This window comes from Ornithorhynchus anatinus, chromosome 5, assembly GCF_004115215.2.
Source record: "Ornithorhynchus anatinus isolate Pmale09 chromosome 5, mOrnAna1.pri.v4, whole genome shotgun sequence".
In the NCBI taxonomy this organism is placed as follows: Eukaryota; Metazoa; Chordata; class Mammalia; order Monotremata; family Ornithorhynchidae; genus Ornithorhynchus; species Ornithorhynchus anatinus.
In genome coordinates, this window is record NC_041732.1 from 79,161,715 (window position 1) to 79,180,006 (window position 18,292).

The following is an 18,292-nucleotide window of genomic DNA, read 5'->3' on the forward strand; positions in this document are numbered from 1 at the left end:
CAATTTTATAGAGAAGCAGCGTGGCTCAGTGGAAAGAGCACCGGTTTAGGAGTCAGAGGTCATGGGTTCTAATCCCGCTCCGCCACCTGACAGCTGTGTGTCTTTGGGCAAGTCACTTAACTTCTGGGTGCCTCAATTACCTCATCTGTAAAAATGGGGTTAAGACTGTGAACCTCACGTGGGACAACCTGATTACCCTGTATCTACCCCAGCGCTTAGAACAGTGCTCTGCACATAGTAAGCGCTTACCAAATACCAACATTATTATATATATATATTATTCTATTTATAATGATGTTACTGATGCCCGTTTACTTGTTTTAACGTCTATCCCCCGTCCCCCCTTCTAGACTGTCAGCCCGTTGTGGGCAGGGATTGTCTCTGTTGCCGAATGTACTTTCCTAGCGCTTAGTACACTGCTCTGCACACAGTATGCGCTCAATAAATATGCTTGAATGAACTGGGCTGAGCTAGGCCCCCTTCCAGCTGAATTGGAGGGATTGCTGGGGTCTCAGAAGTGTGGGTTAGCCTGCTCTCCTGCTGGGTTTGGGACCGTCCGCCCAGTCCCCCGGTGGGGCTCAGGGAGAAGAAAAAGCTGCCATGGTGAGGGATGTTTCTCTTGGAGAAGAAGTTAATCTCTTGATCTCCTCAGGTCCAGTAGGGGGTCAAACTCCCATAGCCTAGTGGATAGAGCACAGGCCTGGGAGTCAGAAGGACCTGGGTTCTAATCCCAGCTCTGCTAGAGAAGCAGCGTGGCTCAGTGGGAAGAGCCCGGGCTTGGGAGTCAGAGGTCATGGGTTCGAATCCCCTGCCTCTTCCACTTGTCAGCTGTGTGACTGTGGGCAAGTCACTTCACTTCTCTGGGCCTCAGCTACCCCATCTGTAAAATGGGGATTAACTGTGAGCCTCACGTGGGACAGCCTGATGACCCTGTACCTCCCCCAGCGCTTAACAAATACCAACATTATTATTATTATTATTACTTGTCTGCTGGGACCTCGGGCAAACCACTGAAACCTCTCTGCGCCTCAGTTACCTCATCTGTAAAATGGGGTTCAAGACTGTGAACGCTCTGTGGGACAGGGACTGTGTCCAACCTGAGTAGCTTGTGCCCAGCCCAGTGTTTAGAACAGTGCTTGACACAGCAAGTGCTCAGCAAATACCATCATCTCTGGGACAGTGCTGGGGACTCCTGATACAGCCTATGCCTTCAGCGGGTCTCAGCAGAGCTGGCTGGCCTCAGCGTCTAGCTGAGCTGTTATTCTAGCACTTGGGAGACACCCCCCCCCCCCAAAAGGGGGTGGGATTGTCTCTATCTGTTGCCGAATTGTCCATTCCAAGCGCTTAGTACAGCGCTCTGCACATAGTAAGCGCTCAATAAATACTGTTGAATGAATGAGCCCTCCGTTGGATGCTAGAGGGTCAGGTTGACACTGGATACTACACAGGAGCAAGTTAAAATCTCCCAAGCACTTAGCACAGTGCTCTGCACGTAGTAAGTCCTCAATAACTATAATTGATCGATGGATCGACGTGGGAGGACTGGAAGGGAGAGAAGCAGCATGGCCTAGTGGCAAGAGCACGAGCTTGGGAGTCAGAGGTCGTGGGTTCTAATCCCGGCTCTGCCACTCGTCTGCTGTGTGGCCTTGGGCGAGTCACTCAACTTCTCTGTGCCTCAGTTACCTTATCTCTCACACGGGGATTGAGACTGTGAGCCCCACGTGTTCAACCTGATCGCCTTGTATCTCACCCAGTGCTTAGAACAGTGCTTGGCACATAGTAAGCGCTCAAAGAAGCAGTGTGGCTCAGTGGAAAGAGCCCGGGCTTGGGAGTCAGAGGTCATGGGTTCGAATCCCGGTTCTACCACTCGTCAGCTGTGTGACTGTGGGCGAGTCACTTACCTTCTCTGTGCCTCAGTTCCCTCATCTGGACAATGGGGATTAACTGTGAGCCTCACGTGGGACAACCTGATCACCCCGTATCTACCCCAGCGCTTAGAACAGTGCTCTGCACATAGTGAGCGCTTAACAAATACCAACGTTATTATTAACAAATACCATAATTATTGATATAGAGAAGGGTGAGGGAGAGAGCCAAGTGACAGGGATGATCCAGGGACCCTGTAGACACATGCTACCTCTCTGGGGCTGGGATTTAAGGTTTATTCCCTGACCCTGGCTCCTGGGTGCCTTTGAGAAGGGACAGGACAGACGCCCACGTCCCTGCCTCGGAAGCCGGGGAGGAGGAGGAGGGCAAAGGAACACCACGGCAAATGCCTGAGATCCAGCATGGTCTAACGGAAAGAGCCCGGACTTGGGAGACGGGAGATCTGAGTTCTAATCTCAGCTCCGCCATCTGTCTCCTGTATGACCTCGGGCAACTTTAACATCTCTGGGCCCCAGTGTCCTCATCTGTAAAAGGGGGATTCGATCCCCACTCTCCCGCCCCCTTAGACTGTGAGCCCCAAGTGGGACAGGGACCGTGTCTGACGTGATCATCTGGCGTGTAACACAGTAGTTGGCACAGAGTAAGTGCTTAACAAATTCCACTATTATTATTAGCGGTGCAGGGAGCCAGACTTTCCTCTGGTCACCAGGAAGGCTGGATGGGAGCCCAGGATTGGGGGTTGGCACGTGATTTGCACTTCCCGATACCTCCAGCTCCCCCCGTTCCCCGTGAGGACATAACAAGCCTAACATCAGCTCTCAGAAGATTGCCCTCTGCCCATGTCCTCCACCCATGTCCTTTGCCCGTGCTCATCATGAGCGGGGTATGTGCGTGTTACTGTATTGTACCCCCCCAAGCGCTCAGCACAGTGCTTTGCACACAGTAAACACTCAACAAATAGGACTGAATGAATGAAGTGCCCCTCCCTTCCCCCGGAGGGGCAGCCCCGCCATCCCTCTCCGACGCCTCCCGACTGATGCACCCCCGGACCTGGTCTCGGCCTGCTGAGCCGAACCGCCTTCATTTGGCCGGGGCTGGGGAGACTGGTCTGGACTGGCGGAGCCGGGATAGTGCTTACCCCCAGCCCGCATGCTCCCCACACGACTCCCGCATGACCGGAATCATGCCACGCACACAAAGACGCCACGGAGCACGGACACTCGGCCAACGTGAGTTTTTTTTTTTTCTCCAAAGTTTGCAAGATCTGGGATAGAAAACAGGGGTGGAAACACTGCCCGCGGGGGAGTGCGGGGCGCGGGATCCGACGCGGTGCGCGGAGGCCGTGAGGTCCATTTGGTCAGCGGTGGAGAGCGCAGGGGGCAGGCCGGGCCGGGGGGAGGGCGACCCAGCCCGCCCGCCTGCCGGGACCACAGGCCCGGGGCTTGGACAATAAATAAAGCTAAGACAAAAAAATACAACCCTCATCTTTTGGGACTTTAAATATTTTTTTTTCCTTTAAAAATCTCTTTGTTCCTCTCCCCGTCCCGGGCTGCCTGTCCCGGGTGGCCGGGCCCGGGCGGCGGGTCCTGAGCCGGGGGTCCCGGGCCGGGGGTCCGGGGGTGTGTCCGGGCCCGGGAGCCCCCACCCCGTCCGGCCCGGGCCCCCATCACCGACACGTGTGAAGCTCAACCAGGCGATGGCACTGTTTGCATTTGACGAAGCAGCACCAGTGGAACTTGCAGCTGCAGCGCTCCACCACCTCCACCTCCTCCGTGTGGAAACCCCGCCCGCAGCACATGAGTTCGCAGCCGTCGATGGCCTTGGAGGTCTTGTTGCACTGGCGGCCCCAGGTGCCCAGCACCCCGTTCTTCAGGTCGTGGTCGCAGAAGTCCGGGCTGGAGTCCAGGTAGACCAGGTCCTCGTCCGTGTGCGGCTTGAACTGGGAGTTCTTGGGCACCAGGACCTTGGCGGAGCCCACCTTCCTCTGCTCCACCTCCGTGGCCCCGTCGAACTTCTCCTTCAGCACGTTGCCCACTTTGCGGAAGGGCGGCATGGCCTTCCAGCAGGTCTTGACCTCGCAGGAGCCCGACACCCCGTGGCATTTGCACTCCACCCGCATGTGGTTCAGGATGGCCTGCAGGAGTGGAGGGAGGAAGCCCCACGGTCAGGGCGCCGGCTCCTCAGGGTCGCTGGGGCAGGGCCGCCAGGGAGCGTCAGGGAGGTGGGAGGGCGGAGAGGGCAGGTGGAAAGGTCATCAGGGAAGTGCTGGGGGGGGCAAGGGGGTGTCAGGGAGGCAGGAGGGCAGAGCGGGCAAGCGGGAGAGTTAGAGAACCGTCTCCCCGGGGTCGCTGGGCAGGGCCGCCGGGGGGAGTCAGGGAGGCGGGAGGGCGGAGAAGACAAGAGGGGCGACCAGGGCACGGCCTCCTCAGGGTCACTGGGGTGTGTGGGGGGGGTATCAGGGAAGCGGTATGGAGATGGGGGCAGCTAGGCCCACAGAGAGAGGAGAAGCAGCCCCATCCTGCCCGAGTGGGGGCACGGGGCACTTGGTAGTGGAGGAGGGCCTGAGGTTGGGGGTGCACAGCGGTTGGTGCTCAGCGTCCCCCCCCCCCAGCCCAAGACGCAGGCATGGACGGGGCAGGGAGATGGGAGGTCCGGCCTCGGCTCTTTCCGGAAGTAGCGAGAGGGCCGGGAGGCAGGATTCCGGGAAGTGGGACCCCTCTGGGAGGTGGGACCCGGGAGATGGCAGCAGCAGGAGGCCTTACCTTCCTCCCTGCCTCATTGTTGTGGAGGTTCATGAGCGCCCGGCTGGACGAGGCCCCTTTGCTCCTCTCCCGGACATCCACGAACGACTGAGAGAAGGCCACTCCGTACGCGATGTTGTCGGAGCAGCCGGACCACTGGAAGCCTGGAGCGAGGGGGAAGAGGAGAGGAGGGTGAAGATAGGGCGGGAACAAGGTGGTCACATGTGGCCTTGCCTGACCAGGGTCACCTTCCGCCTCATCATCCTCCAGGTAGGAACGGATTAGGAGCTGCTGCCTCGGGCTCCTCCCCCGGGACTGGTGTTGGGGGGTGGATAGGGCCGGACAGGGTCGGGGGCATCCAGGGGACCCCCTCAGAGGGGCTCTGCACTGAAGAAGGTCCTTAGGTCCCTTGTCTGAAGGACCCAGAGCAAGTGACCTCAGGGCCCAGGGGTCCTAAGTCTCCCGGGGAGGCGGGGGCCACCGAGGCCTGCTCTGTCCAGCCCCCTTCCGGGCACTTACCCTGGGGACTGACCCCGTGCACTGTCCGGTCACAGCCGCACTTGTCCAGCTCTCCGCTGCTGCAGGCTCGTGTCACAGCGAAGGCCACGCCCGCCGACGAGATGGCGTAGACGAAGGCTGCCTCCCTGGTCCCTGCAGAGACCCAGAGGGTAACGAGGTGAGAAGAGGTGAGCGTCTTCTCACCCCCGGCACAAGAGAGGGGCCCAGACCTGGGTCGCCCCTTCCCCTCCTCAGGGCAAAGGACCAGGAAGGGAAAGGGACTGTTAGTTTCTTCCTGTTCCATCTGGCCTCTGGCTCTTCCCCCAGCATCCTCAGTGCCCCCTTCTCTCCTCATCCCACTGGTCAGCCCTGAGGGCCCGGGGATGTCCCTCTGTGCCGGGGAGGCTGGTTTCCATATTTCAAGACCCTGCCCCCACCCTCCAGGCCACGTCACCGTCCGCCCAGGTCCTGGCTGCTGACACAGGCTTCTCGGCCTACCTCGCCATCACCATCTGCACCGTCTCCCCTTCCGCCAGTGGGGCTATCTGGGCACTTCTGGGGTAGATCCAGAATGACCCCGGCCGCCCAGAATCAGGTGTGGCTTGGCTCAGGCACCCCAGGCCCGCAGAGCAGCGACCCTGACCCCAGGAGGCGAGCAGCCAACAGATCCCCTGACACCATTGGCCACAGGAGCTGACCACCCCCAGTGGCCCTGGGGTCTGGGATGGTGCCGTCCTCTCCCACACCCGCCGGGCAGCCGGCAGTTCGAGTGGCCTTGGGGAGGGAGCCAGCTGCTGGTTTGAGCTGCGGCCGTCTCATCTGCTCCACTTGGCTTGGGAAACCTTGGCCTCAGGAAGCCCTGGCTGAGGCAGAGCCAAATGGCAGAAGGAATAACAGGGAGTCCAGCCTTGCCAGAGGACGAGGGAACCGAGGCGGGGTCTGCCCCGCTTCCTGGCCGGTTTTTTGATGTTATTTGTTAAGCGCTTACTGTGTGCCGGGCACTGTACTAGGTGCTGGGGTAGATACAAGGTAATCAGGATGGACACGGTCTCCGTCCCACATGGTCTCACAGTCTTAATCCCCATTTTCCTGTTGAAATAATTGTGGCATAGTGACTGTCTTTCCCAAGTTCAAACAACAGACAAGTGGCAGGGCCAGGATTAGAACCCAGGTCCTTCTGACTCCCGGGCCTTTGCTCTATCCACTAGACCATGCTGCTTCTCGTGGCCAGTGCTCTCTCCGAGTCTCAGCTTTTAGTCTCAGCCTCAGGGAGCTACTGTTTGCTCTGCAGAAGAGCTTCGGGCTCTGCGGAGGAGGGAGACGGCGGAGGAACTGGTGTGACTCCCCGAGTTGGCTCTCAGCTTCCTTTCTGTGGAAGTGTCAGCTCCTTGTGGGCAGGGAACGTGAAACGTCTTTATTCTGAACTTCCCAAGAGCCTCATATATTGCCCTGCACTAAGCAGATGCCCAATAAATACTTCTACCAAAAATAATGATGGCATTTATTAAACTCTTCCTAGGTGTCAAGCACTGTGCTAAGAGTGAAAAGGTGTACAAGATCATCAGATTGGACTCAATCCCTTCCCAAGCAAGGCTCACAGTTTAAGAGAGGAGAACAGGTCATCTTTTTATGGTGTTTCTTAAGTGATTACTATGTGCCAGGAACTTATTATTATTATTATTATGGTATTTGTTAAGTCCTTACTATGTGCTGAGCACTGTTCTAAGCGCTGGGGTAGATATAGGGTAATCAGATTGTCCCACATGGGGCTCACAGTTTTAATCACCTTTTTACAGATGAGGTAAGTGAGGCACAGAGAAATTAAGTAACTTGCCCAAGGTCACACAGCACAGAACTGGCAGAGCACAATTAGAACTCAGGTCCACCAGATCACACTCCTTCCCCATATAACCCATATAACTGGGAAGCAGCGCTGCTGAGTGGAAAGAGCCCGGGCTTGGGAGTCAGAGGTCATGGGTTCGAATCCCGGCTCTACCACCGGTCAGCTGGGTGACCGTGAGCAAAGTCATTTAACTTCTCTGTGCCTCAGTTACCTCATCTGTAAAATGGGGATGAAGACTGTGAGCCTCACGTGGGACAACCTGATTACTCTGCATCTACCCCAGCGCTTAGAACAGCGCTTTGCACATAGTAAGCGCTTAACAAATACCAACATTGTTATTATTATTATTATAACCCCATATTCCAGAGAAGTTCAGTGATTTGCACTCTGCATAGAGTAATCCTTCAATAAATACCAAGAATTGGTTGATTTATACAGGATCAAACAGCGGGCAAGTGACAGAGCCGGGATTAGAACCCAGATCTCCTGACACCCAGTCCCAAGCTACTATACTAATAATACTAATGCTACTTTTTCTATAATTACTATTCCTTTCCTGCCCCATCTCCTTCCGTACTACTACTACTAATTATGGTATTTGTTAAGCGCTATGCGCCAGACGCTGTTCTAAACCCTGGGGTAGATACAGGTTGATCAGATTGCCCCATGTGGGGCTCACAGTTTCAATCCCCATTTTAAAGATGAGGTAACTGAGGCATAGAGAAGGGAAGTGCCTTGCCCAAGGTCACAAAGCGGACGAGTGGCAGAGGCAGGATTAGAACCCATGTCCTCTGACTCCCAAGCCTGTGCTCTTTCCACTAAGCCATGTGCTCGGAGAGAAGGAGAGCCATTCTTTATTATTGACTGCACGCGATCCTGGTTTTCCCTTGGTAAGTGGGTAACTGCAAGGCTGTTTCGATGAGTCCTAAAGGCCCTTCCGCCCTCCCCTGACAGTGCCTTTCTCGGGTGGCTTCGCTTAACTGTCGACTCACTAAATGCGATTCAGATGAAACTAACTCAAACCAGGGGCCCCCGTGACCAGCAGCCTTGGCCCCAGGCACTCCCAGCTCCTGGGACTGTTGCCAAGATCAGGGTCTTCTTCCATGCCAGGCAGGCTGCAGCCCCCGCCCCCAGATTTAGAGGAGTAGAGGTGCTCAGGACCTGACCAAGCTGCCTTTCCATGCCGGCGCCTGGGGAGTCAGGACACCAAGGTGCTGCATGCCAGTGAGTTAAGTCTTTCTTCCACTAAGTGAGCACACCTAGGATCTGTCCATCCCCCTCTCCCTGGGTCTTTCTATCCCCCCTCCCCGGACCCTGTCCATCCCTCCTCCTCAGGCCCCATCCATCCCCTCTCTCCAAGCTCCATCCAACCGCCTCCCTGGGCCCTGCCCATCCCTTCTCTCCAGGCCCCGTCCATCCCTGTTCCTTGGGTCCTGCCCAGCCCCTCTCTCCAGGCCCCGTCCATCCCCCGTCCCTGGTCCCTTCCTAGTCTCTGTTCATCTCCTCTCTCCAGGCCCCATCCGTTCCCCCTCCCTAGGCCCCGTCCATCTCCTCTCCCTGGGCTCCATCAATCCCCCCTTCTTCAGGCACCATCAATCCCCTCTCCCCGGGCCCCATCCAACCCCTTTCCTGGGCTTTGCCCGTCCCCTCTCGGACCCCATCCTTCCCTCGTTCCTGGGCCCTGCCCATTCCCTCTCCCCAGGCCCCATTCATCCCCCTCCCTAAGCTCTCTCCAACCTCTCTCCCCGGCCCCAGCCATCCACCCCTCCCTGGGTTCTGTCCATCCCTTCTCTCCAGGTCCCATCTCTCCTTGTCTCCCGCTCTAGATTGTGAGCTAGATTTGGGCAGGGAGTGTGTCTGATGTTATATTGTACTCTCCCAAGCACTTAGTACAGTGCTATGCACTCAGTAAGTGCTCAATAAATACGATTATGAATAATAATAATGATATCCTCCTTCCCTGGGCCCTATCCATCCCTTCTCCCCTGGTCCCTCTGTTTCTGCAGGACCCCAACCTCTCAGCACCCCAACCCCTCTTGGGGATCCCTGTCTCCCACTAGGATGATGCCTGGGTATCCCAGAGAGCCCCCATCTCCCACCCACCACCACCACCATCAGTCAGAAGGCAGAACTAGGGACTGGATCAAGCAGCTTCTCCCCGTGAAAAAAAAAAAGCCACACTTCTCCAAGTGTGTTTTGGGGGACTTAAATGGGGAATACCTTCATACAGTAAGGTGTGTGTGCATATTTCATTCAACACGAGGAACCCCAGTAAACCATATAAACTCCAGTAAAACAATTCCCAAACAACTGAAAGATGCACAGGGCCAAACACACTCCCTCAACAGCCCCTCTCCTCTCCTGTGCACTTCTCTGCCTCGAAAACAATCCCTAGACCCTGAGGCCCATTAGTTTCATTCAAACACTAGAAGGGGCGGGGGGGGGGGGACACGACATACGCTATTGGATAGACCTGTAGGCTGCTTGACCCTTGAGATGGGACACCCCTTGTCCACCTTCTTCTTGAAACCAGGCCATTAGCCTCTGGCTCCTGCCACTCTGGCCTCCCTCAACCTTGGATGGCCCTTCCAATAATAACTGCGATTTTTGTGAAGTGCTTACTATTTGCCAAGCACTGTACTAAGCGCTGGGGTAGAAACAAGGTAATCAGGTCCCACATGGGGCTCACATTCGAAATGAGAGGAAGAACAGACATTGAGTCCTCATTTTGTGGATGGAGAACTGAGATGCAGAGAATAATAATAATAAAAAATAATAATTATGGTATCTGTTAACCGCTTTCTATGTGCCAGACACTGTACTAAGAACTGGGGTGGATACAAGCAAATTGGGTTGGACACAGTCCCCGTACCGCATGGGGCTCACAGTCTTAATCCCCATTTTCCAGATGAGGTAACTGAGGCACAGAGAAGTGAAGTGACTTGCTCAAGGTCCCGCAGCAGACAACTGGCAGAACTGGGATCAGAACCCCTGACCTTCTGACTCCCAGGCCCTTGCCCTATCCACTATGCCATGCTGCTTCTCTGCTTCTCTGAATAATAATAGTAATAATAATGATAGTATTTGTTAAGCGCTTACTATGTGCCAAGCACTGTTTTAAGCACTGGGGTAGATACAAGGTAATCGGGCTGTCCCACTTGGGGCTCACAGACTTAATCCCCATTTTACAGATGAGGTAACTGAGGCAAAGAGAAGTGAAGTGACTTCATAAGTGGTGGAGCGGGGAGTAGAACCCACGATCTCTGACTCCCAAGCCCGGGCTCTTTCCACTAAGCCACGCTGCTTCTCGAGTGAAGTGACTGGCCCAAGCTCACACAGCAGGTAAACGGCGGAGCTGGGATTAGAACCCAGGTCTTCTGACTTCCACTATCCACTAGGCCACGCTGCTTCTCTGGCCTCTCCGAGGTCCCCGTCCTCCTGCCCGGCCCATCGGCCATGGGGAGCTGGGGCCAAGCACTGGTTCCCTAGGACTTTGTAGTGACAGTCCCTTTGGAGCCCGTCCCGCTGCCCTGCCTTAGGGCCCCTCCGTTCTCTGAAAAGCTGACGGCACTGGCATCTTGGGGAGGAAGGGTGGGATGGGGTGTTCTCCCCTGGTCAACCACAAGGCTCGGCAAATCCGCTCTCACTGAGCTCCTCCAAGCCTTCCTCTTGGAGAGGAAACTCTGGGTTGGGGCCGAGAGCCAGTGGGGTAGGTTAGGCACTTTGGACTAAATCTGTCAGGCCATTGTTGGGTTTGGTAAATGGGAAAAAAAAACATTCTCTTGAGAAAGAAGCCAGCAACCCAACCCTAGCCAGCTCCCAGCCTTGGGCTCCCGGAGTCCAGGAACGGCTGGACTCGAGCCTCCAAATTCAGGCTCCTGTTTGGCTTCATTCGCTCTTTCAAGGATACAGGTTGAAGGGAATTTACTTCCTTTCCATCAGCCCCTCCCTCGTGAGAATAACAGTAGTAATATTGACGATGGTGTTTATTCAGTGCTTACCATGTGCCAAGCACTGTACTGAGTTCTGGGGTAGATACAAGATAATCAGGTCTGACACAGTCCCTGTCCCACGCAGGGCTCACAGTCTGAGGGGGAGAAGAGGTATATTTAATCCTCATTTTATAGAAGAGGAAACCGGGGCCCAGGGAAGTTAAGTGACTTACCTAAGGTCACACAAACGTAAAGTGCGATAGCTGAGATTAGAACCCAGGTCTCCTGAATCTTAGTCCCGTGCCTTTCCTTCTAGGCTGCGCTTGCCTCCATGCTGAAAGGCGGTGAGCACCGAGTGGAACTGGAACTGTCTGCTCTCTGGAGAAAGACTGCCCTTGGAGACCCCAATCCCCCCAGTTCTGGACCCGTCCGAGGCAAGTCTGCCGGGATCCGCGGGTGACCGGGAAGAGGGTGGCATGAGGAGGGGTTCTGCTGCAGATGGGGGAGCTCCCCGAGTGGCCAGGGGTGGGGGGTGCCAATCATGAGAAGCAGCGTGGCTTAGTGGAAAGAGCCCGGGCTTGAGGGTCAGAAGTCGTGGGTTCTAATCCCGCCTCCGCCATTCATCTGCTGTGTGACCTTGGGCCAGCCTTCTTTGTGCCTCAATTACCTCATCTGTAAAATGGGGATTAAAACTCTGAGCCCCCTGTGGGACAATCTGATTACCTTTAGTGCTTAGAACAGTGCTCGGAACATAGTAAGCCCTTCAAAAATACCATCATCATTATTATTATTATCCCACATCCCAGAAATGTCAGCAGCAGTGGTGTTTGGAGAGCAACACTCACTCTTGAGCGTCCACTTTCCCTTTCCCAAAGAACACCTGGGTTCTTAGTCTGCCTGCTAATAATTAATAATAATTACGGTATTTGTTATGCACTTACTGTGTGCCAAGCACTGTTGCAAGCACTGGGGTAGATACAAGCTAATCAGGTTGGACCCACTGGTCCCACATGGGGCTCACGGTCTTAATCCCCATTTTACAGAGGAGGTAACTGAGGCACAGAGAAGTTAAGAAACTTGTCCAAGGTCACATAGCAGACAAGTGGTGGAGCCGGAATTAGAATTCAGATCCCGACTTCCAGGCCCATGCTCCATCCACTAGATCATGCTTCTCATCCTGCCAATTCCCCTTTCTGTAGTTCAGTGTACGATTCCCCCTCTAGGAGAGGGGCAGGTCCACCAACTCTATTGTATCGTGCTCTCCCAAGTGCTTAGTACGGTGTTCTGGACCCAGTAATGATAATAATGTTGGTATTTGTTAAGCGCTTACTATGTACAGAGCACTGTTCTAAGCGCTGGGGGAGATACAGGGTAATCAGGTTGTCCCACGTGAGGCTCACAGTCTTCACCCCCATTTTACAGATGAGGGAGTTTAGGCCCAGAGAAGTTAAGTGACGTGCCCACAGTCACACAGCCGACAGGCGGCGGATCCGGGATTAGAACTCATGACCTCTGGCTCCCAAGCCCGTGCTCTTTCCACTGAGCCACGCTGCTTCTCAGTAAGTGCTCAGTACATACCACCGATTCACTGATTGACATCAGCACCCTTCCACCTTTCCCTCTGCAATCAGTCAATCACTGAAGTATTCACCCTCTTGTAAATTCCCCCAGGGCTGCTGAGTTGCCATCCTGTTGCCTAGGATACGAGGGCACCAACTCCAAGGGTCATTAGATTGGGACCCCCCCGGCATCTTCTGGTTCCAGCGAGCCTCAGCCCCAAGGGAAGACATCTGTATTTATTAGGCGCTTACTGTGCTCCAGGCACGGCAGTAAACACTGGGGTAAACACAAGCAAATCGGGTTGGACACAGCCCCCGTTCCACATGGGGCTCTTAGGCTCAATCCTCATTTTCCAGACGAGGTAACTGAGGCACAGAGGAGAGAAGTGACTTGCCTAAGTTCTCACGGCAGGCAAATGGTGGAGCCAGGATCAGAACTCACGAACCTCTGACTTCCAGCTACGGTGCTATACTGCTTCTCTGTTCATCCATCCTGGGCCGGGTTTGGTCACGGCTGGGCCCATTTTGCCAAATGAAGCGGGCATGCTCCGGGTTGGCCAGTGGAAGGAGTTTGGGACAGAATAGGGAGAGGGGGGGACCCTAGATCTTTTCTCCCTGGAGGGATGTGTGTGTGCGGGTAATTTTCCATGCCCCCTCACCTTTAATGTGAGTATTTTGGGATGTGTTTCCATCCTTAGGGAAGGGAGTTTGTCTCTGCAGGACTCTCTCTCCTCCTCGGGAGGTAGCTGGGGTTGTGAAGTTTCTTTCTTAAGAGACAGAGGGAGAGACAGAAAGAGAGAGGGAGAGGAAGAGAGAGAGCGTGTGTAAACGCGTGAAGTGGGGGCGGAGAGGGTGGGTTCTGGCTTAGCGGGGATGTGGGAGTGTGACCACCTGGCTCTCCGGCCCTGTGTGGGTCTCTGTGTGTTGCTGTGACTGCCCCTCTGTCTCTCACTGGGGTGTCTGTATGAGCCGGGGGCCCGGGGGGGGGGGCAGGGCCAGCGCGGAGATGGGCAGCCATCTCCAGCGACACCCCGGTCCGTGAGCCGGCCGGCCACACCGGAGGGCCGAGCTCGGCCAGAACAACGGGGCCCTCTGTCCCCAGCTGGCCCGAGGGAAGGAGCGAGCCGAGGGCCCCGGGCGGGCCGGGATCTCCCCCACAGCCGAGCCCCGCCGCCCCCCAGCGGGGCAGCTCAGACTCTGGCCGGAGCTCCCGAGCTGGTCGGGCGGCGGGGTCGGCTTGCAGAGAGCCTCACGGCCCCAGCGGCGAGGGGACTGAATCCCCTCCAAGTTAATCGGGTTAATAGCAGGATCATGTTGGTCGGTTTGCACTGTGGCTGCCTAAGAAGAGACGACTTCAGTTTCTGGTATTTCTGGTATTTCCAGTCCTGAACCAGCACAAATCTTTGCCCCTAAGACCAGGGAAGGAACTCTGAAAAGGGAGATGAGGTGGAGGAGGAGGAGGAAGGAGAGGAGAAGGAGGAGGAGGAGACCGGGGGCCCTACTCTCCTGGCCGGCCTGTCCTCTGCCCCCTCCACCAGGCCCTCGGCCTCCTCCCTCCCTTCTTTCCACGGTTCTCGGGCCTCCCTCCTCACCCGATGTTCCCCACCCTGCCTTCCCAGGCCCGACTAGAAGTCTGCCCCAGCAATGGGCCCCTGTATTAGGCGACATTTCGGAAGAGAGGCTCAGTGAGGGGGGGAGGAGGACCGGCTGGGAGAGGGGAGGCCTCAGGGGACAGGGCTTCCTCAGAAGTCTGGCTCGGGCCATAGCTGGGCCCTGCCCAAGGTGGGGCCACGGGAAGCTGGAGGGTGGCCTCATGTGGACCTCTCTCCCTCCCTTCCCTGGCCTCTCCACCTCCCCGCCCTCCCTGAGGACCCGGACGGTTGGACTGAAATCTCCACAGGCCCCCGACAGGATCCTGCTGGCTACAGCCGGGACCCTCCCCTTCCCTTCACACCGACTAGACCAACTCAGAGGACGAGAGCAGAGGACCGGGAGTCAGGAGTCATGGGTTCTAATCCCAGTTCTGCTTCTTGCCTGTTGTGTGACTTTGGTCAAGTCACTGAACATCTCCAACCCTCAGTTCCCTCATCTGTCAAATGAGAATGAAAAACCTGTTCTTCTTCCCCTAAGCCTGGGAGTCCCATGTGGGACAGAGACTAGGCCTGATCTGATTGCATTGGATCTCTCTCAGCGCTCAGTACAGTGTGTGACCCACACAGAATGCTCAACAAATAATACAGTTATTATTAAGAGAGTGAGGTGCCCCGGCTAGATTTTCTGGGGCCAACCTCCAGCTCAGGCCTGGGAGGGAAGACCTGGGCAGAGGGCCTGAACTCGCCCCGCAGGTCGGAGCCAGGAACCTGCACACGTGAGGACACCCAGCTGATCACTCCTTTAGAAACTGTTCCAATTTCAGAAAAGTCTTTCTGGGTTCCAACCTAAATCCCGCCCCCCTGCCCACTTCAGGTTGAGCTCCTTTTCTCTGGTCCCTGTTCTGTTCCCAGTGGGAGAGAAGAAGCTGAGCGGCTGGTCGGCATCGTCGGCTCCGTAACCCCTCAAAGGCCGGAACCCTGCCCTCTGACCCCCTCAGCCATCCCTTCTCCCCCTGGGATCACTCCGTCTCCTCCCCCTTTTCTCTTCGACTCCACTGTCCATTCCTTTCATCCTCTTCATCCTTCTCCAAGTTCCTCTCAACTAGGGGTGGGGCCTGGACAGATCCCAGAACCGACCACGGCCCGATCGATGCCAGAGAGGGCGGGTTGGGGTGAGGGTGGGGGATGGGGACTGGGAGTCCTCTTGGAGTGACCCTTTAAGTCAGAGCTGCTGGGGAAGCCGCAAGGCCTAATGGAAAGAACTCGGGCCTGGGAGTCAGGAGTTCTGGGTTCTAATCTTGGCTCTGTTGCATTCCTGCTGGGTGACCTTGCGTGAGTCCGGTCTAGACCTTCCTCTACACTGTAAACTCGTCCTCTAGACTATAAGCTCGTGAGGGCAGGGAATGTGTCTATTGTTATACTGCACTCTCCCAAGTGCTTAGTACAGTGCTTTGCACACGGGAAGTGCTCAGTAAATGATTGAATGAATGAAAGTCACCTAACTTTTCTGTCCCTCAGTTTCCTCATCTGTAAAATGAGGATTAAATACTTGTTCCCTTTAAATCCCAGCTCTGCCACTTGTCAGCTGTGTGACTGTGGGCAAGTCACTTAACTTCTCTGTGCCTCAGTTACCTCATCTGTAAAATGGGGATTAAGATTATGAGCCTCATGTGGGACAAGTTAATTACCCTGTATACACCAGCGCTCTGCACATAGTACAGAACAGTGCTCTGCACATAGTAAGCGCTTAATAAATACCAACATTATTATTATTATTATTATTATTATTCCCTTTGCCCTTTAGACTGTGGGGCAGGGACTACATCTGATATGATTGCATTGTATCTACCTCGGTGTTTAGCACATGGTAAGCTCTTTTTTTAAAATGGTATTTGTTAAGTGCTTACTATGTGCCGGGCACTGTTTTAAGTGCTGGAGAAGAATCAAGGTAATTGGGTTGGATGCAGTCCCCGTCCCACATGGGGCTCACCGTCTTAATCCCCATTTTTACAGATGTGGGAACTGAGGCCCAGAGAAGGGAAGTGACTTGCCTAAGGTCACACAGCAGACAAGTGGCAGAGCCAGGATTAGAACCCACGTCTTTCTGACACACAGGCCTACGCTCTATCCACTAGGCCATGCTGCTTCTCAGAGCTTAACCAATACAACAGTTATTATTAAGACACCATCTCTGCTCAACGTGGCAGAGTCAGAAAGGAAACCACCTGAGCAGCTGGTGGTTCGAGGGAAGATGGTGGGATGGCAGGCAGGAGCATAAGAGCCCAGCCTAGCGACACAAGACTTGTCTGCCCCTGGTTGACCCTAAACCTAATCCCACACTGGGAGGGGGAAAGCCAGGAGGCCCCTCAGGCCAGTTCAGGGTTAGGGGCAAATGTGGGGGCAAACACAGGGGGCAGACATGGGGGGCAGATTATAATAATGATTCTGGTATTTGTTAAGTACTTACTATGTGTCAGGCACTGTTTTAAGTCCTGGGGTAGATATGGGGTAACTGGGATGGACACAGTCCCTGTCCCACATGGGTCTCACAGTCTTAAATCCCATTTTAACAGATGAGGGAACCGAGGCCCAGAGAAGTGAAGTGACTTCCCCAAGGTCCCAGAGCAGGCAAGTGGGTTTAGATTTTCAGATTTCCAGGCCCGTGCTCTATCCACTGGGCCGTGCTACTTCTCAGATGTGGGCAACGGATGAAGGGGCGGGAATGGAGGGCAGATGGGGGATTCGAGTTTCTGAGGATGAGGTGCCCGTCCCAGACAGGAAGATCTTCCCCCCCAAGATTGGCCCCATAAGGAGGCGCCTGGAGCAGGATCCCGGGGGCCGGAGCCCCGGAAAAATGTAGACAAATTGCAGGGAGTTGGATAGAGCGCCCGCCCCACGGTGGGGCCCGGAAGATTGGCTCAGGGGAAGAAGATTAGAAGAGTGAAAGCTGTTTAGCTTGGCCAGGGGACAGCGCAGAGGGACAGGGAGACCATCTGCAGATGCTTGGAAGGTGTAACATTCAAGGAGGGAGCGGGAATATTTTCCCCGGTACCAGGCGGGGGAGTGAACGCAGAGAGATGGCACGGGCCTGGGGCCGGGAGGGAAGTGTTCTGACAGAGAATGCCTGGATTCCGGAACAGCCTCCCGTGGAAAACGGGGAAACTTCATGAGTCAGGATGTTTAAAATCAGATTGGCCGGAGCCCCAGGGGCTGGGGAGTGTGGGGGGCTGGAGGCGTGGGGGGGAGGTACTACTGTCCTACCTGCCCCACCCCCTACCCACCTCTTTCTTGCCCTCACAATCTCTCTGATTGTACCAAGGGGGATTGTCTGTCTGCTTGTCTATCTGTCTGCCTGCCTGTTTGCTTCTGCTTCCCTATAATAATAATAATAATAATAATAATGGTACTCGTTAAGCGCTTACTACGTGCCAAGCACTATTCTAAATGCTGGGGTAGATGCGAGTTAATCAGGTTGGTCATAGTCCCTGCCCCTTATGGAGCTCACAGTCTTAATTCTCATTTTACAGATAAGGGAACTGAGGCCGAGAGAAATGAAATGACCTAGGTCACACAGCGGACAAGTGGCAGAGAGATTAGAACCCAGGTCCTTCTGATTCCCAGGCCCATGCTCTATCCACTAAGCCATGCTGCTTCTCTAACTGAGAGCTGCTTGGGAGCAGGGGCCATGACTATTCTTAAAAGCAGACCCCTTGAGGGCCCTTATGGACTCACTAAATATCGATTCTGCCCTCTGAATGCAGAGTGGGTGGCAGAGAAATAATAATAATAATAATAATAATAATCTTGGCTCGGCACTTGCCATGTTCTGAGTGCTGTGCTAAACACTGAAGTTGACAGGATTGAATGAATTAATTAATATTGTAGCGTACTCTCCAGTGTAGTGGAAAGAGACCGGGCCTGGGAGTCAGAAGGTCATGGGTCCCGGCTCCACCACTCATCTGCTGTGTGACTTTAGGCAAGTCACCTAACTTCTTTGTGTAAAAAATGGGGATTAAGAGTGTGAGCCCAATGTGGGACAGGGACTGTGTCTAACCTGATTAACTTATATCTATCTCACTACTTAGAACAGTGCTTGGAATATAGTATAAGTTTAACAAGTACCGTAATTCTTGTTATTATTATCGTTACAGTTCTCTGCACACAGTAAGTATTCAGTGAATGCTGTGTGCCAAGCACTCTGTTAAGTACTGAGGTAGATTCAAGATAATCAGGTCCCACA

General features: G+C 54.8%; 1 protein-coding gene across 1 annotated transcript in view; it reads right to left on the reverse strand.

Moving 5' to 3' along the window:
• Positions 1–3,112: 3,112 nt before the first annotated feature.
• Positions 3,113–18,292, reverse strand: part of WNT4 (Wnt family member 4) — a 37,306-nt gene continuing 22,126 nt past the window's right edge. Inside the window, exons 3-5 of the mRNA XM_029064666.1 lie at positions 5,148–5,279; positions 4,650–4,792; positions 3,113–4,021 (exon numbers count right to left, since the gene is read on the reverse strand). Coding sequence (XP_028920499.1) covers positions 3,554–4,021; positions 4,650–4,792; positions 5,148–5,279 — 743 coding nt within the window. The 3' untranslated portion in view covers positions 3,113–3,553. The remainder of the gene's footprint in view (positions 4,022–4,649; positions 4,793–5,147; positions 5,280–18,292) is intronic.